At 37.9% G+C, this 27,232-nt stretch overlaps 1 protein-coding gene across 4 annotated transcripts in view; it reads right to left on the bottom strand.

The window, feature by feature from the left end:
* Window positions 1–27,232, bottom strand: part of LOC144637237 (tRNA (32-2'-O)-methyltransferase regulator THADA-like) — a 169,248-nt gene that overhangs the window by 52,854 nt on the left and 89,162 nt on the right. For all 4 annotated transcript variants that reach the window (XM_078496363.1, XM_078496364.1, XM_078496365.1 and 1 more), the window contains exons 28-31: window positions 23,662–23,771; window positions 20,896–21,028; window positions 16,159–16,219; window positions 9,947–10,011 (exon numbers count right to left, since the gene is read on the bottom strand). In XM_078496363.1, the coding sequence (XP_078352489.1) occupies window positions 9,947–10,011; window positions 16,159–16,219; window positions 20,896–21,028; window positions 23,662–23,771 (369 nt within the window). The remainder of the gene's footprint in view (window positions 1–9,946; window positions 10,012–16,158; window positions 16,220–20,895; window positions 21,029–23,661; window positions 23,772–27,232) is intronic.

Raw genomic sequence — 27,232 nt, 5'->3', positions numbered from 1 at the left:
GCCTACTTGAAACTCAGAAATATATCAATGCTATCACAGACCAGTGCCGTTCTCTTATGGAGATTTCAAGTGAAACCTGAAGAAACACTGAACTAAAACGGTGAAGCTCACGGAATGAAAGAAAACCTGTCATTGTGTGTCGATCCGGCACTGCTGTTTAGTCACCACTGATTTGGTACTATCACCCTGCCAAAAATTAAACAGTCTTGTCAGAAGAGTAGAAAGTGTTGCCTAGTCCCAACTCACGGAGAAAGAAATTTTTGATGAGTTTTCTTAAGTGTTTAATTAGTGAATTGGGCTGCATGGCAAGCAGTTATCACAACGAATTGGATGACAAAGTTGAGCCTGTCTTTAACCCACGGTGGAGAATGCCATATAGCCTGCTTGAGAAGCTGAAAGAAAAGCACCACAGGATTCTTACTGCAGAAGAGCAATTCGTCTAAGTGGCAAAAAAGTTTTTTTGCAAAGTGGATGGGTACAAGATGAGAAGGATGGCTTCTGGTAGGTGCACCTAGATGATGAAAGTTCACACCTTGGAACTTTCAACACTTCATGTGGCCGACTCGTTTTAAAAGGATGCCATTTGGTATCAGCTCAGCACCAGAAGTCTCTCAAAAGAAGAATGAAAAAAAAAATACACTGATAGTGTGGAAGCCATATTTGATGATATATTTGACCATACTTGAGGCCACTAAAGATGAGCACGAGCATATTGAAATCGTAAGGAAGCTTTTGCTTTTGCAAAGAGCACAAGAAACAAGCGGAATTTACCTCCATTTAGGGATAAGAAACAACCACCAAATTTGGTAAAATATAAAAATATCTATTAAACCAGTTAAGGGACATTTCAATACAGCAAATACAAAAAAAGGTATTGATGGTCAAAAGTAAACTCTGAATATTGAAATATATAACTGCGATATGGATTTTTGAAATACTGTTACGCTGAACCGCTTTCAAAGTTGATCTTGTTTGCTTTTAACTTTAAAGTATAACTCCCAAGAGAAATCTTTGGCTGTAACGAAGCCATGGTTTTGTCATTTACTTCCATAGAAGTATTTTCTTCCAAAACATTAAGTTTCATAGCAAGTATTTGGCAAAACTTAATAACATAAACCTAACTTAGCCGTGACACGGCTCCTTTAAGTTCAATTGAGAAAAGCTCCAGTACAAAGTCAGTGAAAGTGAAACTCATGAAAACATTGCTTCTGAATCAGGATTGAAGCCAGATGTTGAGAAAGTGCGAGCCATTGTCCAAATGCCACCACCCCAGAACAGAGAAGAACTGCAGAGATTCTTGGGAATGGTGAATTGTTTTTCTCTGTTTATTTCCAATCAGCCAGAAATCACTGCACCATTGCTGTTGAAAAAAAGATGTAGTATGGATGTGGTCATCTGAGCACACACAGGCAGTGGAGCATTTGAAGGAGTTCCTGTGATGTCAGGCCTGTGAGGAGTTTTATAAATATGCGAGCCATGCGAGCCACTCAAGTCCGCTTTTTACGTTTGTTACACCGCACTGACCGAGAAATCAAAATTTTCAGTTTATATGCTATAAGCATAAAATAATATATCACTGTATGATAGTGGAACTAACCGCAAGCAAACTGGGGTGAATCTAACCGCAAGCAAACCTGTGTGAAAGCTATTACCGCACGCAAACTGGTCTGTTGTTCCTTGGTCAGAGGCTCATTTTCTCACAAGAGATGAGACAAGTTGTCATAAGAGTCACCTTGGCATGCCTTGGTATTGAAAAGCGCAAGTCAAGGGCCAGAGCTGTAGTCTTTTAGCCAGGAATGTATACTGCAATTGAGAAGAGGGTTGCTAAATGGTCAATATGTCACTAGTATCAAAAAGAGAACCAAAAAGAGCCTCTCGTGCCTCATAAAGTCTCTTAGAGACCAGGGAAGAAGCTTGCTGCACACATTTTTGAACTGAACTCTAACTCTTATTTAGTTGTGGCTGACTACTACTCTAAATATCCTGAAATTTGTCTCTTGAAAGTCAAGAACGCTAGCTCTGTTATTACCAACATGAAATCCACTTATGCCCAACATGGTTTTCTGGGTAAAGTGAAATAGCTAAAAAAAAACTTGGGAGCCTCTCATTGTTATTGCCCAAAATCCAAAATCCTTCACAGGTACAACACCTGATGGAACTGCCTACCAAAGAAACCATCATTACCTGCTCCCAACAGACAGGTCAGCTCCAGTGATTGTGGGATCAGCTTTTGATGGGCCAGGCACACACTCAATAGTAGCTGAACTGCCAGTTGCTGTCACACCGCCTTATGCTCCCATTCCTTCCCTGGACTCATCCAACCAATGCAGTCGACAACAGACACCTCCCCTTGCAGGGATGTTCAATTAGGACTTCGGGACGGACAAAAGGTGTAATTCATTAGGTATTCAGTAATTGTTATACACATGCGCAATGGAGCTAAAGAATTATCAAGGGACACCCTGTACTACCTGGTATCTAAGCAACTAAATGCGGAACTTGCAAAGGAAGCATCCAGTTTTAAACCTGTTTTAAATAACTTTGTGCCGCTCTGCCTCACGTTTCATTAAAGTTGCGAATCATTTCGATAACTTTATAACTAACACAACAATATTCCATGGGTCCTGACGAAAGATTAATATCTCTATACTCTGGTAATATCCTGTTTTGATTTCACTTCTTACATCTTATAGAAGCAGAAGTACTACTCTTGCCGTGAGACAAAAACCGGTGATAGAAACATTTTTAATTACGCTCGTGACTGCGCTTATTTATTCAGTAGAATTGCCTTCGCTTGCCTAACAAACATTCTATCACACATTGAACATTCCAACGAGTATTTGCCCATCGTAACTACAGAGCCTTTCACCACTTATACTTACTCTTTGTATCGTGGAAGCAGAGGTATTATTCTTGTCGTGACGCTAGCGCTTTTCATACAACGAAATATGAAATTACGTATTTCGGAGCGTGTTTTAATTAAAATTATCAACAGACAATCACTTTTGCTCGCGTGATTATCTTTCGGCTCACAAAAAATTCGCAGGAATTCTCGGCGCGTCATTTTGTTAAATATCATGAGTTGTTTCTTTGACTACAGATTTTTTTGCTGTTGCAAACACCTTCGACAGCCTTGTAGAAAAAAATCTGGTCGGCGCGTACTCGCTAGATCTGAACAAAAACAATCGATCGCAAAAATGTAGCAAGCATACTCGGTGCATCATTTTAAAATCATTTTCTTTTTTAACTACAGAGTTTTTCATTGTTATAGATGGCTTTGTAAACTTTGTTTAAGCGGAGATTTAATTCTTGCTGCGACTTTTTAGTGAAAGATCGGAAGATAAAATCTGGTCGTCGCGTGTTGATTCGACCAGCCGAATTGGACCGGCTGGATTAAACAAAAAAATTCCGCTCACAAAAATATTGCAAGCATAAACTGGCGCATCGATTCAATCTAAATCGTGAATTGTTTTATTAACTATAGAGGTTTTGCTTTTTTAAACGTCTTCGTCAATTTGTAGAAGCGAAAATTTAAACCTTGTGAAATTATGCTAGCTATGTCGAAGCCTTGTCGGCCCGTGAAACAAACAAAACCTTTCATTGTATTCTTTCGCCGTCATAACCAACGTGATTTCGAAGAATGCCGTTGCCTCATTCTTCCAAACTATCAGTCAACTTATTTCGAAACTAGAAAGCGACAGCTCTATTCAGACTTATATATCGCTTCTGAGCAATCGAGTCAGTTTCGAGTCGGCTTCGAAAACCGGTTTTCACGAATACGCCAGTCGTTAGGCTCATAAATATGCACGGACCCCACCTGAGTGGGGTTCGTGCATATGTAATGAATTACACCTTTTGTCCGTCCCGAAGCTGTCATCTAAGGGCCGGCTGCCTGCTAATTTAACCGGCTGAATAGAACTTAAATCTGGCTGAAATTTCACATGAAAACAAAGACTAAGGTAAACTTTTAGAGCTGCCAAGGCAAGAAAAGCCAGCTGGGCTTGTTGATGAGCCAGCTTATCGTTTTCTTAGCTACATCCCTGCCCTTGAACTTCCAGTAACCAGACTGTCAGACTACCAGCAAGATTCAGGGAGGACTATCTAATGAACTGAACTGTCCATATACAGTGATCAGACATAGAATCAAGTTGCTTTTGACTTTATTGACTGTGTTTGCCTTTTCATAACATGTAGGCCATGTTAAGGTTGGTTATGGACAAGTTCCAGTTAAGACTTCATGCACATCTAGCAGTGACAAGTCAAGTCAAGTCAAGTCAACTTTCCAATCAGACCTTGGCTGGTAACTACAGGAGCCCTGTGGAATCCCACCCAACAGTGCGGAACAGACATTTCTGTAATATTCATAGATTGTTGTCACACAAATTGTTGACCTTACTTGTCTATATATTGGTTTTGTTGAAAAGGAAAATGTCATGTTTAAGCTAGCATAATTAGCATACATTACACTGCATGTGGTCTGTTCTGTTGTTGAATGATTAGTCAGGTCGATTAGCGTAATAAACGTTACCGACGTGATAAAAGCCCCAAGGTCAGCTCCAGTGATTGTGGGATCAGCTTTTGATGGGCCAGGCACACACTCAATAGTAGCTGAACTGCCAGTTGCTGTCACACCGCCTTATGCTCCCATTCCTTCCCTGGACTCATCCAACCAATGCAGTCGACAACAGACACCTCCCCTTGCAGGGATGTTCAATTAGGACTTCGGGACGGACAAAAGGTGTAATTCATTAGGTATTCAGTAATTGTTATACACATGCGCAATGGAGCTAAAGAATTATCAAGGGACACCCTGTACTACCTGGTATCTAAGCAACTAAATGCGGAACTTGCAAAGGAAGCATCCAGTTTTAAACCTGTTTTAAATAACTTTGTGCCGCTCTGCCTCACGTTTCATTAAAGTTGCGAATCATTTCGATAACTTTATAACTAACACAACAATATTCCATGGGTCCTGACGAAAGATTAATATCTCTATACTCTCGTAATATCCTGTTTTGATTTCACTTCTTACATCTTATAGAAGCAGAAGTACTACTCTTGCCGTGAGACAAAAACCAGTGATAGAAACATTTTTAATTACGCTCGTGACTGCGCTTATTTATTCAGTAGAATTGCCTTCGCTTGCCTAACAAACATTCTATCACACATTGAACATTCCAACGAGTATTTGCCCATCGTAACTACAGAGCCTTTCACCACTTATACTTACTCTTTGTATCGTGGAAGCAGAGGTATTATTCTTGTCGTGACGCTAGCGCTTTTCATACAACGAAATATGAAATTACGTATTTCGGAGCGTGTTTTAATTAAAATTATCAACAGACAATCACTTTTGCTCGCGTGATTATCTTTCGGCTCACAAAAAATTCGCAGGAATTCTCGGCGCGTCATTTTGTTAAATATCATGAGTTGTTTCTTTGACTACAGATTTTTTTGCTGTTGCAAACACCTTCGACAGCCTTGTAGAAAAAAATCTGGTCGGCGCGTACTCGCTAGATCTGAACAAAAACAATCGATCGCAAAAATGTAGCAAGCATACTCGGTGCATCATTTTAAAATCATTTTCTTTTTTAACTACAGAGTTTTTCATTGTTATAGATGGCTTTGTAAACTTTGTTTAAGCGGAGATTTAATTCTTGCTGCGACTTTTTAGTGAAAGATCGGAAGATAAAATCTGGTCGTCGCGTGTTGATTCGACCAGCCGAATTGGACCGGCTGGATTAAACAAAAAAATTCCGCTCACAAAAATATTGCAAGCATAAACTGGCGCATCGATTCAATCTAAATCGTGAATTGTTTTATTAACTATAGAGGTTTTGCTTTTTTAAACGTCTTCGTCAATTTGTAGAAGCGAAAATTTAAACCTTGTGAAATTATGCTAGCTATGTCGAAGCCTTGTCGGCCCGTGAAACAAACAAAACCTTTCATTGTATTCTTTCGCCGTCATAACCAACGTGATTTCGAAGAATGCCGTTGCCTCATTCTTCCAAACTATCAGTCAACTTATTTCGAAACTAGAAAGCGACAGCTCTATTCAGACTTATATATCGCTTCTGAGCAATCGAGTCAGTTTCGAGTCGGCTTCGAAAACCGGTTTTCACGAATACGCCAGTCGTTAGGCTCATAAATATGCACGGACCCCACCTGAGTGGGGTTCGTGCATATGTAATGAATTACACCTTTTGTCCGTCCCGAAGCTGTCATCTAAGGGCCGGCTGCCTGCTAATTTAACCGGCTGAATAGAACTTAAATCTGGCTGAAATTTCACATGAAAACAAAGACTAAGGTAAACTTTTAGAGCTGCCAAGGCAAGAAAAGCCAGCTGGGCTTGTTGATGAGCCAGCTTATCGTTTTCTTAGCTACATCCCTGCCCTTGAACTTCCAGTAACCAGACTGTCAGACTACCAGCAAGATTCAGGGAGGACTATCTAATGAACTGAACTGTCCATATACAGTGATCAGACATAGAATCAAGTTGCTTTTGACTTTATTGACTGTGTTTGCCTTTTCATAACATGTAGGCCATGTTAAGGTTGGTTATGGACAAGTTCCAGTTAAGACTTCATGCACATCTAGCAGTGACAAGTCAAGTCAAGTCAAGTCAACTTTCCAATCAGACCTTGGCTGGTAACTACAGGAGCCCTGTGGAATCCCACCCAACAGTGCGGAACAGACATTTCTGTAATATTCATAGATTGTTGTCACACAAATTGTTGACCTTACTTGTCTATATATTGGTTTTGTTGAAAAGGAAAATTTCATGTTTAAGCTAGCATAATTAGCATACATTACACTGCATGTGGTCTGTTCTGTTGTTGAATGATTAGTCAGGTCGATTAGCGTAATAAACGTTACCGACGTGATAAAAGCCCCAAGGTCAGCTCCAGTGATTGTGGGATCAGCTTTTGATGGGCCAGGCACACACTCAATAGTAGCTGAACTGCCAGTTGCTGTCACACCGCCTTATGCTCCCATTCCTTCCCTGGACTCATCCAACCAATGCAGTCGACAACAGACACCTCCCCTTGCAGGGATGTTCAATTAGGACTTCGGGACGGACAAAAGGTGTAATTCATTAGGTATTCAGTAATTGTTATACACATGCGCAATGGAGCTAAAGAATTATCAAGGGACACCCTGTACTACCTGGTATCTAAGCAACTAAATGCGGAACTTGCAAAGGAAGCATCCAGTTTTAAACCTGTTTTAAATAACTTTGTGCCGCTCTGCCTCACGTTTCATTAAAGTTGCGAATCATTTCGATAACTTTATAACTAACACAACAATATTCCATGGGTCCTGACGAAAGATTAATATCTCTATACTCTCGTAATATCCTGTTTTGATTTCACTTCTTACATCTTATAGAAGCAGAAGTACTACTCTTGCTGTGAGACAAAAACCGGTGATAGAAACATTTTTAATTACGCTCGTGACTGCGCTTATTTATTCAGTAGAATTGCCTTCGCTTGCCTAACAAACATTCTATCACACATTGAACATTCCAACGAGTATTTGCCCATCGTAACTACAGAGCCTTTCACCACTTATACTTACTCTTTGTATCGTGGAAGCAGAGGTATTATTCTTGTCGTGACGCTAGCGCTTTTCATACAACGAAATATGAAATTACGTATTTCGGAGCGTGTTTTAATTAAAATTATCAACAGACAATCACTTTTGCTCGCGTGATTATCTTTCGGCTCACAAAAAATTCGCAGGAATTCTCGGCGCGTCATTTTGTTAAATATCATGAGTTGTTTCTTTGACTACAGATTTTTTTGCTGTTGCAAACACCTTCGACAGCCTTGTAGAAAAAAATCTGGTCGGCGCGTACTCGCTAGATCTGAACAAAAACAATCGATCGCAAAAATGTAGCAAGCATACTCGGTGCATCATTTTAAAATCATTTTCTTTTTTAACTACAGAGTTTTTCATTGTTATAGATGGCTTTGTAAACTTTGTTTAAGCGGAGATTTAATTCTTGCTGCGACTTTTTAGTGAAAGATCGGAAGATAAAATCTGGTCGTCGCGTGTTGATTCGACCAGCCGAATTGGACCGGCTGGATTAAACAAAAAAATTCCGCTCACAAAAATATTGCAAGCATAAACTGGCGCATCGATTCAATCTAAATCGTGAATTGTTTTATTAACTATAGAGGTTTTGCTTTTTTAAACGTCTTCGTCAATTTGTAGAAGCGAAAATTTAAACCTTGTGAAATTATGCTAGCTATGTCGAAGCCTTGTCGGCCCGTGAAACAAACAAAACCTTTCATTGTATTCTTTCGCCGTCATAACCAACGTGATTTCGAAGAATGCCGTTGCCTCATTCTTCCAAACTATCAGTCAACTTATTTCGAAACTAGAAAGCGACAGCTCTATTCAGACTTATATATCGCTTCTGAGCAATCGAGTCAGTTTCGAGTCGGCTTCGAAAACCGGTTTTCACGAATACGCCAGTCGTTAGGCTCATAAATATGCACGAACCCCACCTGAGTGGGGTTCGTGCATATGTAATGAATTACACCTTTTGTCCGTCCCGAAGCTGTCATCTAAGGGCCGGCTGCCTGCTAATTTAACCGGCTGAATAGAACTTAAATCTGGCTGAAATTTCACATGAAAACAAAGACTAAGGTAAACTTTTAGAGCTGCCAAGGCAAGAAAAGCCAGCTGGGCTTGTTGATGAGCCAGCTTATCGTTTTCTTAGCTACATCCCTGCCCTTGAACTTCCAGTAACCAGACTGTCAGACTACCAGCAAGATTCAGGGAGGACTATCTAATGAACTGAACTGTCCATATACAGTGATCAGACATAGAATCAAGTTGCTTTTGACTTTATTGACTGTGTTTGCCTTTTCATAACATGTAGGCCATGTTAAGGTTGGTTATGGACAAGTTCCAGTTAAGACTTCATGCACATCTAGCAGTGACAAGTCAAGTCAAGTCAAGTCAACTTTCCAATCAGACCTTGGCTGGTAACTACAGGAGCCCTGTGGAATCCCACCCAACAGTGCGGAACAGACATTTCTGTAACATTCATAGATTGTTGTCACACAAATTGTTGACCTTACTTGTCTATATATTGGTTTTGTTGAAAAGGAAAATGTCATGTTTAAGCTAGCATAATTAGCATACATTACACTGCATGTGGTCTGTTCTGTTGTTGAATGATTAGTCAGGTCGATTAGCGTAATAAACGTTACCGACGTGATAAAAGCACCAAGTTTTTCATGCGGACTCCCTTCTATACCTTATTTAAGTTCATCTGTGGCTCCATCTGAATTATTTTATTTTTCTCTAAATTTAAACAAGAGCGCTTTAGGCTCATTTGCATAAATTCATAAAAGCTGTTCCGCAATGTCCTTTCATAGGCAATTGATTAGATTTCGTAATAGAAGCCCCAATTTTTGCATGCAGCCTCTTTTCTATATTTTTTTGAGTTTATCGGTGGCTCCATCTGAAAATGTTATTTTTCTCAAAATTTAAACAAAAACGTTTTTAGCTTATTTGAATAAATTTAAAAAAGCTGTTTCACAATGGTCCCTTTTTCACAATGTTCTCTATTTTCACTGTAAACTTTCATAACTGTCACACTGACGATGACGGATGTACCGTCGAAACATGTTTGTGAAAATTAAAAAAAGTCGTATTATTTTTGAAAATTTCTTTATTTTCCATTGACTATTTTCTGGGTTCAAATGCCTCGTGGCTGAAATGTCTCTTCTATTATTGAAGCTGCCTTGACCAAAATTTGTTTCTTCAAAACTTCGTTAAGTATGTTCCACATCCCTGGTCAGCGAGGGATTACCTGATCTTGTACAGTCAATTATAAAACTGAATGTTAGTTCCAATCACAAACATCTCCTTGCATTGAAGAGAGATATAACCACATCAAAACATTTTAAAGTAAATTCTCCAGACATACCTGTGGAAGAGTTGAATCACAGATCCTGAAATCGTCAGTTGATTTAGATGCTATCTTTAACAAATCTAGATAAAAAGAAAGAAAGTTTTATAAGACATTAAATAATACAGATCTGTGATAAAACATTTTTAAAAAGCATATTAAAAATCGCTTGAAATTGTTGTAAAAAATAGAGCACGTTTTGGTGGGACGTGGGATGTATCAAGTGGGCAAACTACACCAATTTATTTTTATATTTGCTCCATTTCTTATTGTGAGCTGACAACTAATTGTTTGATTTTGATATCATTGCCTCTATTTGGTAAATCAATGTAATTATCTTTGAGTTTAATACTCTTATTGAAGGTAAAGATTTACTTTGTCTACAAGAATATAAATATTTACAAATATTGAAGATCCGATACCAGGATTCATTGTAAGAAGATAAAAAGCAATCTCTGGTAAAATGTTTTAAAAATTATTAGCTTTCGACAGCCAGACTGCTGTCTTCGACGGATAAAAATAAAGTGATAAAATGGACCTAAGGATTTGAATATGATGCGATTCGCTAGTCATATTCAAATCCTTAGGTCCACATTATCACTTCATTTTTATCCGTCGAAGACAGCAATCTGGCTGTCGAAAGCTAATAATTTTTAAAACATTTTACCAGAGAACGCTTTTTATCTTTGTAATATAAATATTGTTTGGTGACTAATAAATGTGGTTAACAAATAACTCATCCTTGCACTTTATAATGCCAAGCATTATATCTTTGTCAGAAAGCTGTTTAACCTTTACGTCAAGATTCTCAAGCCATTTGATAACCTCAGCCCAGAAATTCTTTGAGTAATGGCAAGACACAAAAAAATGCTATAGGGACTCGTTGATTTCACCGCAAAGGGAGCAGGCTTGAGATTGTACGACGTTAATTTTGTATAAAAAGATATTTGTCACAAGAAACCTATTAAGTAATTTATACTGAAATTCACACAGTTTTGTACCCAATGCAACGCGAAAAGGCAAGACGTAGATTTCTTTCCATTCTAAGACATCATTTATAAATCGCGCATTAAAATTCAGTTGAGCAGTTGGTGGGGTGATGATTCTATCCCGAAGTTCCTTATAGACAGATTTGGAAACCACTGTTTTGATTAAAACGCTTTGTCCATTTAAAATTACTCTTATCTCATCATGCATGTAAAAAGGTTCATCACCTTTATATACAAACGTTTTTAATGGTTCACGCCATTCTACTGGTAGAGCGTAAAGACATCTAATGGCGAAATATTCAGTTCTCTCAATTTGCAGTCTTTTTTTTGGTGATGTTAATAATTCTGAACTCCAATTCATATTTGCAAAATTCAACCATTTAATAAACCCATTGGCTCCTCAGTGCTGGCCTAAACTGGCCTTGAGGATCACTGCTTTTTCTTCCACTTGTGACATCATCATCTTTTATCAAAAAAGACATCACTTACACTCAAACTCTGCAGGAGGAAAAGCTCTTTCTGATGATTCCCCAATCAGAGTAATTGGGTCAATTGTGCTTGAAATACTAATACTAATACTAATACTAATAATAATAATAATAATAATAATAATAATAATAATAATAATAATAATAATAATAATAATAATAATAAGTAAGTATTTTTATAGCGCCAAAATCCACTAATTGCCCATGGCGCTTTACAATAAAAATATTTTAAAAAATGATGTTAAAAAGTTAAAAACTCTAAAAATTTAAAAAACGGATATTTACAAATTCAAAAGCCTGTTTAAAAAGGTAATGTTTTTTAATGTCTCTTAAAAATGTCAATAGAAGGACTTAATCTAAGTTCAAGTGGGATTGTGTTCCACAGTCTTGAGGCTGCCACGGCAAACGCTCTCTCTCCATATATTTTTTATTTTGCTTTGGGGGTCGCCAGAAGGTGCTGTGTAGATGATCTTAAAAATCTCCAAGAGGTGTGGTAGTGAAGTAACTCTGTCATGTAGCAAGGCGCTGCCCCATGGAGAGCTTTGTAAACCAGTAAAAGAATTTTGTAGATTATACGATAGCGGACAGGTAGCCAGCGTAGCTTCTTTAGCACAGGGGTAATATGATCGAATTTCCTATAACATGTAACAATTTGAGCTGCTGTATTTTGAACGGATTGTAATCTTGAAAGTAGATGCTGTAGAAGACCATATAGCAGCGAGTTGCAGTTATCCAATTTCGAAGTAATAAAGGTATGAACAACAATTTTGGCACTCTCTTCAACAATGTACTTTCTAATTTTGGCTAGATTCCTTATAAGGTAATGAGAAGACTTACAAATTGATTTGATGTGTTCCTCAAGGTTAAAACACTGATCAAAAATAGCGCCCAGATTTCGAGCTGAGGATGTTGGTACAACATTCAAATTGCCAATTTGAAGAGACTCTAAAGGAGGCCTAGGGCGATATCTTGAGCTGATAAGAACAACTTCAGTCTTGTCTTGATTTAACTTGAGCTTGTTGATAGCCATCCAGTTGTCAATATCACAGACACACTGCTCAATTGAAGTTTTACACTGTGCCATTCTATCAAGACTGTCAGTTTTTAACGCCACATAAAGCTGTGTGTCGTCAGCATAGAAATGGTACTCTAAGTTGTGACGCTTAATAGTGTTGGCAAGAGGTGATGTATAAAGTAAGTATAAGAGAGGAGCAAGGACTGGTCCTTATGGTACAATCACAAAAATGCTTAAAAATTTAAGAAAAAAACTCGTAGGAGAATTTGCCTCAGCCACCCATGGCTCTTCAGTGGCGAGTACAGTAAAAACCCGTGAGTAAGAACCTAACATTTAAGAACCTGTTAGGCTAAAATTTGCAAATTAGATACCATTTTTAGTGCGGAATGCACTTTTGTGATGGTTTGGTGGCCTGTCATCTGCTAAACCCCTAACGCGCTAATGTGTAAACTTTTAATCACCAATTAATTAATTAATATCAATTAATTAATTATTCCTTGTGGAGGGGGTGGGGGTGGAGAGCACCTGACCGTACCCCTAGGTAAAACCTGGAGCACATCTACGTTACTTTTATATGAGGATCTCAAAGGTATATATTTGTTTCAGTAAAACCTTTGCTCTCCTTGTGGTACTACTCAACGTAATTTACACCAAACGCATGCGCAGAGTAGTCTACGTTGTTTTCTGGAACTATCATGAACATCGCTTGTATTGCGTGTTTGCGGTAGGCTTCCTGCAGACTTCTTGGCGCCAAGTAAAAACCGCAAATTAATTAAATTAGATTTTGAGACTTTCACAGCGATTTCGTAATTAGGTATGCAAAAACTTGCACCGGGATTTTTGGCGTGAACACCTGATAACTAGGAAACAAATATCCTAGCTGTACTGCGTTTTAAAAAACCTGTCGAAAAATATGTTTTTTGATTAGATTTGTTTCTTTACTTTTTGAGAATCGTCTTTCGTGCAGTCTAAACCGTAACTTAATTAAATTAAACAAATGTCATCGATGCCGCCGTAAAACAAACAAAAAACAAAAGTTTCATGTTATCGCATTTTCAAGGAACAAGGAAGACAAAAGTATTTTGTTACAAACGAACAAAAGTGTTGTGTTACGTTTGCAAAGATTAACATAAGGAACACCTGGGAAAGAATACAAGTAGCCTGTGAACAGTTTTTCCGAAAGTAAAATAAAGCAAATAAACACGAACATATATAAAACATCATACTTTCAATTGTTCCATATTGCATTCTGCACTTACCAAATCATCGAGATTTTTATAAGAACCTATTTAGCCTCAAATTTGGAAACAGGTTCTTATTTTCTAAAATTGATTAAATATGTTTACTTTTGGGAAATAAGTTTGGACAAAGCATTACATGTCATATTCTAAACGATTAGTGCTTCATTTTAAGTGCAGAATGCACTATTGTGATGGTTTGGTGGGTCGTCGTCTGCTAAACCCCTCAGGCGCTAAAGCACTATGGTGTAAACTTTTAATCACCAATTAATTAATTAATATCAATTAATTCATTATTTCTGTTAGGGGGTGGGGAGCAACAGGCAGTGTGCCCTTGGTAGAATGGGAAGTCTATTTACGACACCATTGAAGAGCTCAAAGGTATATATTTGTTTCAAAAAGCACTATGCTCTCCTTGTGGTACTATTCTTTCTGGAAGAAAATTCTTTGTGCTAAACGCATGCGCAGATTAATAGACGTCGTGAACATCACGTAATTCTTCCTGCGGAAGGATTCTTGTAGACTCCGTGGCACTAAGTTAAAATCGCAAATTAATTGAATTAGACACTAAGGCGTCACAGCAGTTCATGTGAAATAATTATTGTTATGGCAACGCTGTTTTCTTAGAAAAGATAATCTGTTGTAACATCTCGTAATTCAGAAAAACCGAATTCTTTAAGTAATCGATAATATCTGTGTTATAATCGATGTCGCCCTGTTTGCAGAAAATAAATCACGTTACCATGTCATAGCATTACATCCGTTTTCGACAAAAACAACGGTATCATGTTACATTCGTTTTCAAGGAAAAGGAAAAGTATCTCTTTGCTGTTTCAATATCAAACGGAAATTCAAACTAACGAAAATAGTAGGACGTGTTTAGAAATTTTGTATCAAAGCCTAACGTGATGAGCTTTTCAATGCGGTAGAATTCTTGTAGAATCCGTGGCGTTAATTTAATTAGACTTAAAGGCATCACAGCAATCTAAAAGAAAAACAAAGGTATCATGTTACAAACCTTTGCACGAAAAGCACAAATATCACGTTTGCTGTTTTAATGTCAAACTGAATTCAAACTAACGAAAATTAAAATAACAGAGACGTGTGTAGAAATTGTGTATCAAAGCCTAACATGGTGTGTTTTTCAATGCGGTAGAATTCTTGTAGAATCCGTGGCGTTAATTTAATTAGACTTTAAGGCATCACAGCAGTCTAAGAGAAAAACAAAGGTATCATGTCACATCCTCCACTTCCTTTCCTTTGATTTGTTTTTCATTAGTTGACTAACTTCCATATTATTTTGTAAAACCTCTGCCTGAGAGGGGCTTCGTGTGAAAGCGAAAAACTCTTTTGTGTTTGAACATGCTTTCGTGAAAGAAATCTTCACACTACGTGCTTCTCGGCTTCATGCTTGAGTGAGCGTGTGACGTGTTCACCAGACCTTGGCGGGAGCATGACCTGGAAAAAGCCGGCTTCCTTGACTAAACACCTGCATTTTAACGTCGATTAATCGCCGTGTGTGTGACCTTTTACTAAAGGAAATCCTTCTCCGGAAAAATGGGCTGTCACATGATTTTGTGATTTGCTTCATGTCAAAATCGAAATGTATCACGATCGGTCGTTCAACCTCTTACAAGTAAACATGAAACAGCGCTTTAAACTGAAAAAGTGAACTCATTGTATGTATTCTCAATCAAAGTTATTACAACAATGTCAATTGATTGGCCATATTGCATTCTGCACTACCCTTTGAGTCTCTGAGTTACATATAAGCACTTTTGTGGTATGCAAATTTTATCCAAGGAATGGGCTGAATACCACTTAAATCTCTATAACAATATTGAAATGGTTTTTTTCAGAAATTAAGCCTATAAATTTGTGTTAATAACCCTTTATGTAAGAACTTACTTAAGCTAACCTGAAAAATAATGGGTTCTTACTCGCGGGTTTTTACTGTATTTCCTGTTTGGATGGCACTTTCTGAGAAATTCCTAAACTGCAAGCAAGCCCAGTTATAGGCCAACAACTGCAGCAAAAAGATAAAAAAAGGAGAAAAAGGAAAAACAAGAAACAAAACTGAAAAGAAAAAGCCTGGAGTGGTAGGGCATCTCAAAATTGTGATTTGTGCGCATGCCTGAACAACAATGACCTAAACTCCAATGATTATGGAAAGAAAGGCAAGCTTTCAGGTTGCAAGTGACTTTTTGAGTAGTTTGGAGCTTAATTATCTCATAAATGACGAGAAAATGTCAAAAACATTTAAAAATGGTGTTTTTTTCAAAAAGACTAACGACTCCAGGTAAACCCATGTTTTATACCTGCCAACTTTTTTCTGGGTCAAAGGCGTGATATTTTTATCCTGAAAATGCCAGGATTTCCGAAAATGATACGACAATGTCTGAAGTTTTCCGAAGACATCCGAAGTATTCTGAAGACTTTCTAAACATATCCCAAAAAAGTTCAATTAGCTTTCTGTTCATTAACATTTAAGGTTTCTTACCAATCATGACTTGTTTGAAGCATGGTCTTCCAGATGCTGATGGTTCAGCTGTCACAATAGCCTACAGAACAAATTAGAGAGTACCAATTAATTAGAGTAATACTGTAATGCTATAGTAAAACTGCAATGAACACAAGGGCTACAGAATGGTCAAACTGACAAGGCAAGATGACAAATCCTTGTTTAGAATTCAAGACCCAGGCTTAATATTAAATAATTTTTCTTTTATTGCAACACACAAAAACAACACTTACTTACAGAAGGATTGTTTATGTTACTTACAATACAATTATTTACATTACTTACAACACAGCTACTAACATTACTTACAACACATGTACATGTACTAACATTACTTACTTTACAGTAACTTCCATAAATGTTAATACAACTATTTACACAAAATTACAGTACAGTTAATAATATCACAGGTGCAGTTCTTTACACCACTTATGTGGGGTTACAACACAAAGAATACTAGTAATAACATTAGTACCCTAAATAAAAAATACAGCTTATAAAAACAACTTTCCTTATCATAACCCACTCCGTGATCTGCCTCAGCATAGCGTTGTCACAAAAAGTTCCTGTTACATTCATTACGCTTGAATTAAGTTTGGAACATTCCCTTCATGCCTGTAACAAGAATGCCTCTACATCACAGAACTTTCTTCCCGTTGTTCCAAAGCATAGGGTGTTCTCTCCCACGAGTGTAAGCACTTTGTGACGTCTCTCCGATGTACTTGTTACAGCAAGCCTGACACACTAGCTTATAAGTTACCCCTGTACTGTGGCAAGATCCCTTTCCATCAGTTTGGCAGACAATCGACTCTTGTGCAACACTTTGCTTTAAACGGGTCTGACTTTTGTAACATCTTCTTGGGCGTTGAACCTTACTTTTCAACAACTCTGACTTAAGGTGATTCCACGGAATTGCATTGCGCATCCTTGCTGCGCATACGTTTTCGCGTCATTTAGCGCGCGCACACAGAACACTACGAGATTCCCTTCAGGGTAAGCTCGGTTGGGATATGGTCGTTTTATCTTAAACGAGCACAGTGACCCCCATTTTTTAATGCATTAATTTAATTGTCATACGGTTGTGTACAATATAACGCGATTTAAAGAAAAGTTTAAAATTCTACATTAAGATATTTTATTTTTAATGCCGTAAAAAACACGTTTTTAGGTAGTGCCGTTAACGTACGCACAAAGCAAAATCTTTAATTTCTTTCGTTATCTTAATTCCTGTACAATAAAAATAGTTTTTAATATAAGATCAAAGTCTATTTTGTTGAAATAGACTAATACTTTAATGCAAAAACGATTTTTTTCTAGAAACAATAGTTCCCCATTCAAATTACTAGGGTTCGTAGTATCTTCCTCATGGGTCGTATATTTACTATAATGCCCATCCATTTTACACAAAAACTAGCGCGGTGACCCCCGTTTTTTATTTCATTTTTTTTAATGCTCATAACATAATTGTAACCTGGACCAAGTTTCAGAAAATTTTTAATACTCCTTCTATTTCAGTGGAATCACCTTAAAACCCTGTCTCCTTGATCTCTTTTATGTATCGGTATTTAAGCTGGGAGCCTGGTGTTGCTGTAACGAAAATCACTGTGTCAAACCCTCCTTTCGTGTACCTGCTCTCACGCTTTCTCTGTTTCTCTCTTGCTCGGTCTTGCTCAACTTTTTCCACTCTCTTAGCCTGTACAATGGCATCTCACCACTTGCTTCTATTTCTATCAGGCGGTTATAGGCAGTCAACACTGATCTTACCACTTCCGTACAAATTATCTGATTATAACCAGCATACTGGAGTCGCAACATCATGTGGTTGACATGGGCAACAACAGCTCCCAAGGGAGCTCCCTACTGCAGTTGAGAAATATTCTCAGCACTTCTTGTGTTCGTATTGTTCTCTTACAGTTCAATGGTGAGGCTGATCTTGCATTAATCACAGATCTGGGGGGAACATCTTTGTAGAAAAACTCATGCAACACCACACTGACTGGATGCTCTTGTCCACTCTTTGTTACTCTGTTCTTCTTCTCCACCCAGACCTTTAAGTAGAGTATGAAAAGTTTTCCATCTCTGTGCTATGAAGGATAATCGACTTTAAGCTCGATAGACAAGTGAATGCTGTTTCCAATTCATATTATAAGAATTAGAAATTTCTGTCTACTAAATCTTACAGATCCCATCATATAAAATAAGTATGTAATGTGCCATTCTAACTGTGCGTGAGTATTTTGCTCTGTGTTCTACGAAGCAAGTTCTTGTTAAGTTAAACTTGATTTCTGTTCGATTGCGCTAAACAGACAACAAACAACAGAATAAAAGAAAAAAAGAATAAGAGATCCTGTCAATCGGCTGCCTGCATAAAGTGATGATGTCATCAGTTACACGTCATTGCTTAAAAACTTACTTATTTTATAGCGTTGGTAATCAAAACAAGAGATTTTATGTCTGAATTTTTTTGCAATAATACCACTTCTGCTGGAAAGCATTCTGTGATCCTGTTACGATTCAGACTGGTCTTTCAATTTTAAGGTTGTATTTGAGCTGGTGAAGGTACTCTTCTATAGATCGTTTAGAGTGCAGGATCGGAGGAGAAGGCATTGTGGCCTAGTGGTTAGGGTACTGGACTTGTCATCTGGAGGTCCTGGGTTCAAATTCTGCTCGCTTCCACAGATGGATTGGTCCCTGGTATTCCCAAATTAACTCCTCCCGCTTTGTAAATAGCCAACTGGTGTTATTTTTTTATTCTGTTTTGTTTGCAACAATAGATGTGATGCACATGACAAGCAAGGAAAAGGCAATAGTGTGAAGGCACTTTTGACTAAATATTTGCATTTAATGAAAACGTTTGAAGATGTTTTTTTTGAATTGATTGAAACAAAAATTGAATGTTCTCCAAAAAACTTGTGTAGCTGGACATTTCCAGAAAAAGTGAATCAATGTTTCTTGGGCTGTTTTGCATAAGCAAGAAATTAAGGTATGTTTCCTCGGTTTTGATTTTTAGTAAAAAAGAGCTTGTTGCAACTCCAGGGCTCAAAAAATATATTTTCATGATATTTTTTTGGACTAGCCAAAGTGATTTTAGCTTGGTCATAAGACGTTTCTAATGGGACAAACTACTGAAAATAGTTATTTTAAACTACCAGCATGTCCAGTGTTGAGGCAGAATCCACATCCCCAACAACTCTAGTGAAACACTTGTTAATATAATTTACAAATGCAATCTGCATTTTTTCCAAGTGATTGTCTTCCTTCCAGGTCAACACCGGCCTATAGAAACTACTTCTCCTGCAGTTTTGGCAGAATTCCACTTTCTGCTGCATGAATTTGACAGCACCTTTGATCCAAACTTTCCAGGGTACATTGGAGCAGTCCTTATCAAACAAAGGGTCCTGAAGAGCAATCTCAATAGCATAGGCCAGGTTGCCTAAACAAGAGAGTTATGGCACAAACTTGACAAGCTGCAACAGTTGGGTGTATTAAAGTGCTCAGAGGATGTTGGAATCTTGGTTGAATACATGTACCTCAACCCGTCACAAAAAATAAAAAAGTGGTGGTCACTATCTGTGATGCTGGATCTGCATTTGTTTCCATCCGAAATAGCAGTTATTTCTTGATCCTACATGATCTTAAAATGGATCTAGTCCTCTGGGCCCTCAATGCTTGTCCACTGAATTGCAACCCTTGCCTCCTGCAACACTCCTGATATGGTGGGATATATGAAGGCTTATTGGTGCTTAAAAAGTATTATCTCGAGTACTTCCTGGATGCTCACACCTACTAGCCCCTCTTGATAATGTGGTCAAAGACCACTAATCTCAGGTAAAAATCTGCTAGACGGATAATCTCTGCACTGCATTCTCCACTGCAAACGCCACACTCTCCTCACACCCCACGATCATACTGCTACACCTCGAAGACAAATTTTGGATTGTAGGCAAAGGTGCCACAAAGAAACCAGGGATGATGCCACCTTTTATGTAACTAGGTTTTTGCAGACTCCACCTTGTGGCATTATTATTGTTGGCATTATTCCAGAACATAAGAACTTAGTTTCCCAATACCGTAGAATTCTGGTTATAAGCCCTGGGCTTATAAAACTTCGTAAGGGTTTTTGGGTGGGCTTATATCCGGGAGGGCTTATAATCGGATGTATTTTTTTGTTTCCAGGTTGATGGGCCTATAACCAGGGGGGCTTATGACCGGAATTTTACGGTATAGTACCTAGGTCATGTGAGAATTTTGACACTTCATGCAATCTTACTTGTAAGACGTAATGAACATAGGATGATCTTCACATTTGCTTTTGGATCATGTTTATTACATATTTATTTGTTTGATATCCCTACCCCACTCTTCACATTTGAATGAACTTTTCATTCAGTCTAGTAGTTCTCAGTAACAGTTTCCTTTGTTTCTTTTGTCTCACCCATTTCGTCTCACCATTCTTACTGGCCACAAATTTAATTATTGTGCACTCTCTACTGTTGGTACCCCTTAACCCTCGTTCTTTTAATGTCATTCCTTTCCTTGGGGGATGCAACTCTTCCTTCATCACTGCATTTATGGTTTTTATTACATTTATGGGTGATACACACGCCTCTCACGCAGTCAATAAACTTGAAAAAAAAAAAACACTCGTGGACCTTAATGTCCATTGCCCAAATATGGACCACATGCCAGCTCAATAATCCCGCAATGCATACTTACTTGAATAAAAAATGGAACACCAGCACTCCTTCTTGTACCACACAAAGCCTCTGAAGGAGCAGCACTTGTAAGGTCTTGTAATAAAGACTGTAGCCATTGTTCTGGTAACTGGCAAAGATCTGTATCTGTATTTCTACAAAGTACAAGGATTGAATATTGTTTGCTTCATGCCAGCTTCTTTTAAATTTAAACAAAGCCTTAAGTAATTACTATTGGGTTGACTGTGATTCATCATACAAGGCAGTTAAAGCCCACTAACGAAAGGCGGTCAAAACAAGATTTGCAGACCTCTCAAGTCTCATGATTTTGCCGTGAGACTCACGATTTTTAGTTCAATCTCACGGTCTCACGACAAGACAGAAAAATCTCACGATAAACAGAGTCACAAGCTGTAAGGATACAATTTCTTGTATAATGCCATTTTTGGCTTACTTAGGAGATTGTCTTGCACCAATTCTGTGTAAATTCGTAGCCGGTAAAGGTATTTTATTAGTTTGTTCGCTAAACACACAATCGATAACCATATATAGAAGGGCATGTACTAAAACCCGAAACAACGAAACGAAACCACCGAAACGACTGAAAAGAAACCGCCGAAACGAGCGAAACGAAACGAAATCACCGAAACAAGCAAAACCCATTACAATTATTGAGAGCTAACCGTAAACAGGCTAACCGGAGTGCATAGCAGGCTAACCTAAATGAAAAATAGGCTAACAGGAGTGTATAGTAGGCTAACCAGAGTGTATAGTAGGCTAAACGAAGTGTATAGCTATAGTACGGTAAGTGGCGAAAATCTTGAAGTTTTGCTTGTTTCGGTGATTTTGTTTCGTTTTGCTTGTTTCGGCGGTTTCGGTTGTTTTGGCGGTTTCGTTTCGGTCGTTTCGGCGGTTTCGGTGGTTTCGTTTCGTTGTTTCGGGTTTTAGTACATGCCATATAGAAGACACAAGCCGTGAAAATAACGTTAATTTTTGTGTTGCTAAAACAGGAAAAAACTCTTTCTCTTAATTAGCATCTGGTTTTTATAGTTATTTTTGTCTGTCAGTTGATTAATCTCCCGTTTTTTTCCTCGAATCTCCCGGTTTTTTGACTTCGTTCTCCAGATTTCCGGTTCTTTGAGGTTGAGAGGTCTGGTTTTGGCTTAAATTTTACCTTGGCTAAAGACATAGTTTTTTACTGTTGATGTTTGGCGAGCAAGCGTTTCCCACTCAAGAACATTCAAATACATTAGAGGACATTGTGGGTTATTTCTAAAAGAAACATGTTGAAGTGGATAGCCAAGGAAAAGTTTTAAGCACTGATGTTAGTACACAGTTTTCTTGTTTTCTCAATTTTAGGTGTTCTCTGCCTAGCCAACACTCAGCTGTCTGTGATTTGCCAGTGGGAAGCAATGCGGTGGAATGCATTTCTGGCCAACAATGAGTTAACAATAAAGATAACACTGCCCGCTTACTCAGATATTTTGACTGATTAGACAGACTAACTCCCAAGCAAGGATTTTCGAGTTAGGATTTCGAGTTGGATTTTCGAGTTGGATCTTCGAGTTAGGATTTCGAGTTGGATTTTCGAGTTAGGATTTTCGAGTCAGGATTTTTTTGACAAAGCAAAACCCATTACAATTATTGAAAGCTAACCGTAAACAGGCTAACCGGAGTGCATAGTACATGTAGGCTAACCGAAGTGAATAGTAGGCTAACCGGAGTGCATAGTAGGCTAACAGGAGTGTGTAGTAGGCTAACCGGAGTGCATAGTAGGCTAACCGGCGTGTATAGTAGGCTAAACGGAATGTTTATAAGTACGGTAAGTGGCGGAAATCTTGAAGTTTTTCTTGAAATCCAACTCGAAATCCAACTCAAAAATCCAAGTCGAAATCCTACATGTAACTCGAAATTCTAACTCGGTAGATATAGGCAACCTCTTGACTGATTTTCTTGAAATTGAATTGAATGTCAATGTAGAATGCTTGAGTTCAGTCTTTTGAGTCGTGCATGCTACTTGGTTCTAATAGATATACATGCAGATATTATTAGAGTCATTCACGTTCAACTTGAGCTAAACCTAGCCCTCCTACCAAACTATAGTCGTGTTAAAATTCAGAAGAAACCTTTAATTAAATCAAGTAAGACATAGAATGAAGAAACTAATCTTAATCTCAGTGCCTATACAACTGAACAACTGTCTTAGATTGCATAAACAGAGCCAAGTTCCATGGTGGACCACAGCAAAGTTTGAGTAGTCTGCCACCTTGTTCCCTGCTGCAGTTGTTTTCTATATAATGCAGGATAAGGGAAAAGAAAAGAGGGCAATAACTTGACTGGCTCTGAGAAACTGCCCCCAAAGTCAATGCAGTTTTAGTTTTAGTTTTCGCAGCTACGGATTTCAAGCTTTTTCTGTAGCCTCGCCGCAACTCTGGAATGCCTTAATTACCTTTAGACATTCGATTGTGCAGTGACATTTCAGAGTTTAAGCGCAAACTTAAGACACATCTTTTTAGGAAAGCTTTTAGTTAGATATTTTTATAATTAAGTGTATTTTTACAATTACCTTATTGGTGAACTAGTTAGTCTTTTGATTCTTTTTAATTCTTTTATTGATCTTTTTTTATTATATACAAAGTGTAACTTTTTTAAATATAGATATATGTAATTTTCAATTGTAAATAACTTGTAAAGAGCTATTGGTTAGAAATAGAAATAGTGCTATATAAATAAAGTATTATAATTATTAATTTTTAGATACACTGTAGATAAAAGTATAAATCAATACCTCCACAAAACAGCACAAAGTTTAGCAAAGCCAGTGTGTGCTAATTCGAAAGCACCTCTGTGTTTTGAAGTCAGCAATACTTTGGTAAAGAACTCACCAATGTTGCCCAACTAAAAAAGTCAAGAGTAGTACAAAATTTTAATTAAAACTAAAAACCAAAATATCATGTAAAATCATAACTAAAATTTATGCTGATGCATTGGCCAAGTTTTTTACTGCCGTATTTGTGTCCATGTGATTGTGGTTCATTGCACCATAAATCAGCAATGAGAAGAAGCAGCTTTAAACTTCAGCTTCAAGCAGCCTTAAACTTGAAGCTTGTGAGCAAATGCACAGGAACAATGAGCAAAGTATGGCCGCGAGGTCAAAATTCAACCAACAGGTGTAAGTGAGCTTTCAAATGTTTGGGAGTGAATTTTTCAAAACATGCTGACAGAATCAGTATAAAACCATCCAAGATGATCTTAACTTGGTAAAGAAATGGGTAAACAATACCATATAAGGGATTTCTGTTTAGAATGCGACAGGAGCTTGAAAGTGTATCAGCACCATTCATCTGCAAAGTACATATAAACACTGAGAGGGTTATGGTGCACCTGGCATATGATTAATTATAATTACTTGAACACGCTCTACATGTCCTTAAAGGAGAAGTTCACTCCAGAATAGCCATTTATTTTCTTTACGCCAATAAAAAGTTTATACAAAGATACGTTATCCACCAAAATTTCAGCCTCCAACGTGCACTATAACCCTACGAAATCTTTCTTTGAAGTAGCCCAAAACTTGATAACTGAACGCCGCCATCTTGGAGCTGGTAATGTATGCGTGACGTCAAAGAGCTCAGCCTGAAGTTTGGCGGGGAAATTTAAATACTCGAAACTCCTTATTTCTTTGTAGTGGCTTTTGTTTGTCAAAATGCCTGTTTGTGCAGCACCATTTTGCTCACACAGAGCTCCAAGAAATACAAAAAGAGGTGTCTATTTTCAGTCTTCCGATATTTAAAAGAACAATTGCTCAAAAGCGGACACAAATATTTGTGTGTTCCGAAAACTATGTGAAAGTTTGCTTCAAAGTAGATCAGAGATGCAGTCTCCTGCATGGAAATACCCACAAAAGATAGAAAAAGCCAGACGCAATATAAACCATTTTTAAGAAATCTCCTTCTAGATCTGTAACTCCCTTCAAACGACATGCAAGCAAAAGGAGGTGAAAGAATGGAGGTTAGTCATTTTGCTTACCGTGTTTTCTCAAATCAAACACCTCCGGCGTTTATTTCAAACTTGGCAGGGTCCGGTGCTTATTAACAAAGTGCAATTTTCTGTAATTTTTTCAGTCCCAAGAACCACGATTATTCTCGTCGTCCCGGCTGACAAACTGCTCTTGGGTCTCCGAGGATGATTTTTACCAAAGTAACAGTATTGCAAACGGCACGTGCATGTTGCAATCTGATCAAGATTTGTTACAAACCGAACTGCAGAACATAAACAACCAATGAGTCCATAAACGGCAATGTCGCCAACGTCCTTCGCAGTTATAAACGTTCACTGTTATAAACAACAGTGCGTCAGTCATGACAACACGAACGCGAACATTGCTGTTTCATTTTGTTTACAGCATCCATCCTAGTTATTTTACGTCGGACTTTCCTTGAACATTATAAAAAAATTACCAAAGAAGCAAACCGTACCAGTTTGTCGTAGCAGTGCTATTTAAGAGAATATATTTACTTGTTTGCTCGACCGCAAATAAACGCCAGGACCTCGATCAAACGTCCCCGGTGTTTATTTACAAGTTAGCATTTTTATCCCAGCGTTTATTAATACGAAGCCCGAGTTTAATCGGTGACCCGCGTTTAATCAAGCAAATACGACGGAGGCAAATAATTACAGAATGAAGAAAAATTGACTTAAATTGGCAACAACACTTCTCAGAATAGAAATAACAAAACGGGCTTAGTGTTAAAAATTTTGGATGCAATGACTGGGTTGTACATGTAAATAAATATAGAAGGAGAAAAAAGACAGAGAAAAAATACAAACAAGTAATAAGTTAAGTTAAAATTTTGCTTGATCTAACATGAAATAATTCAAACATTTCTAGCTCAGGCAGTCAACTACAAAAATGACATAAAGTTCACTTTGGGAGTTGCGATCTTATATTTGATGAAGAAGAGTTTACTTTCTCTGGTTGATAAAAAAGTCCTCTCTGAAATCAACTAAAAAGTGAAATAACATAAACGCATCATTGGTTGGTATTGGGTCTGGCTCTTTCTTTTTTGTGTGTGGGTATTTTCACGTAGGAGACTGTATCTGTGATCTTCTTCAAAGCAGTCTCCCGTATAGCTTTCGGAACACACAAATATTTGTGTTCGCTTTGGCAGTAATTTTTCGTCCCTACTCATTCTTATTGAGTAATTTTTTTTTTTTAGATATTGAAAGACGGCGAAAAGATTTTTGTATTTTGACAAACAAACGCCACTACAAAGAAACAAGGAGTTTCGACTATTAAAATTTCCCGCCAAACTTCAGGCTGAGCTCTTTGACGTCACGCATACATTACCAGGCTCCAAAATGGCGGCGTTCAGTCGTCGAGTTTGGGCTACTTCAAAGAAAGATTTTGTAGAGTTAAAGCGCACGTTGGAGGCTGAAATTTTGGTGAATAACATATCTTTGTATAAACTTTTTATTGGCGTAAAGAAAATAAATGGCCATTCTGGAGTGAACTTCTCCTTTAACTCAACTTCTCATTGGCAGACTTACCTGAAGGTACCTGAATGACCCTACAACTCACCAGAGTCTTGATTGTTCTCAGTCATTCAAACAGATAAACTTACCTTGATAAATAATTTTTCCCTGGGTAAAATCAGTTACACTAGTTTCCACAGGGAAACCTTGTGTTTCCTTATTAAAATGGCCTCGTCAATAGCCTGACCCATGAAGGGACGCCAAGTTTCCCAGGTAAGCCTGCCAATGAGAAGTCAAGTTTTGGACAGCATATGTGCAGTGCTAATTAACCTTTTCAGGTGCACCTTGTGCTTGTTGAAGATCACTAAAGATGGCTTATGTTTGCCCTTGGTTGTGACTAGAATGCTTGGGTATACATTTTTTCTTTATATACGTTGAAAATGGTAATTTCCATTTATTGGTGTTAATACTGGCAAGGCATAGAAATTCAGAGTTGTGCATGTTTAAATATTAAATAGATTTAGCCAAGCCTAAAAGCGGAGCTCTCCGGTAATTTACTTTGCCCTATATTTAAATACTGTATCTGAATTCATTGTCAATATACAGGGGGAAAAGATAGGACTTGAGCCCGTGATTCAATAGAAAAACCATTTTCTGGCCAGAGGTCAACTTTAAGAAACATGTGAAATCGAGAAGTATACACCTGAGCCCACGATATGGTCACATGATACTGGTAAGCAGACACATTGTATTGACCACTGTCAATTGACCATAACATGGATGCCCAGTATCAGAGGTTAGGGATAATCAGATTCTATTTCTAGAGTGCACGACGTTCATACGTCGCACGCGCACGCAAGCCATGCCGCTAGCCATGATGACCA

This window comes from Oculina patagonica, chromosome 13 (genome assembly GCF_052425735.1).
Source record: "Oculina patagonica isolate OP01 chromosome 13, crgOcupat, whole genome shotgun sequence".
In the NCBI taxonomy this organism is placed as follows: domain Eukaryota; kingdom Metazoa; phylum Cnidaria; class Anthozoa; order Scleractinia; family Oculinidae; genus Oculina; species Oculina patagonica.
Note: the sequence above shows the minus strand (reverse complement) of the source record. Positions and strands in the feature narration are given on the sequence as shown.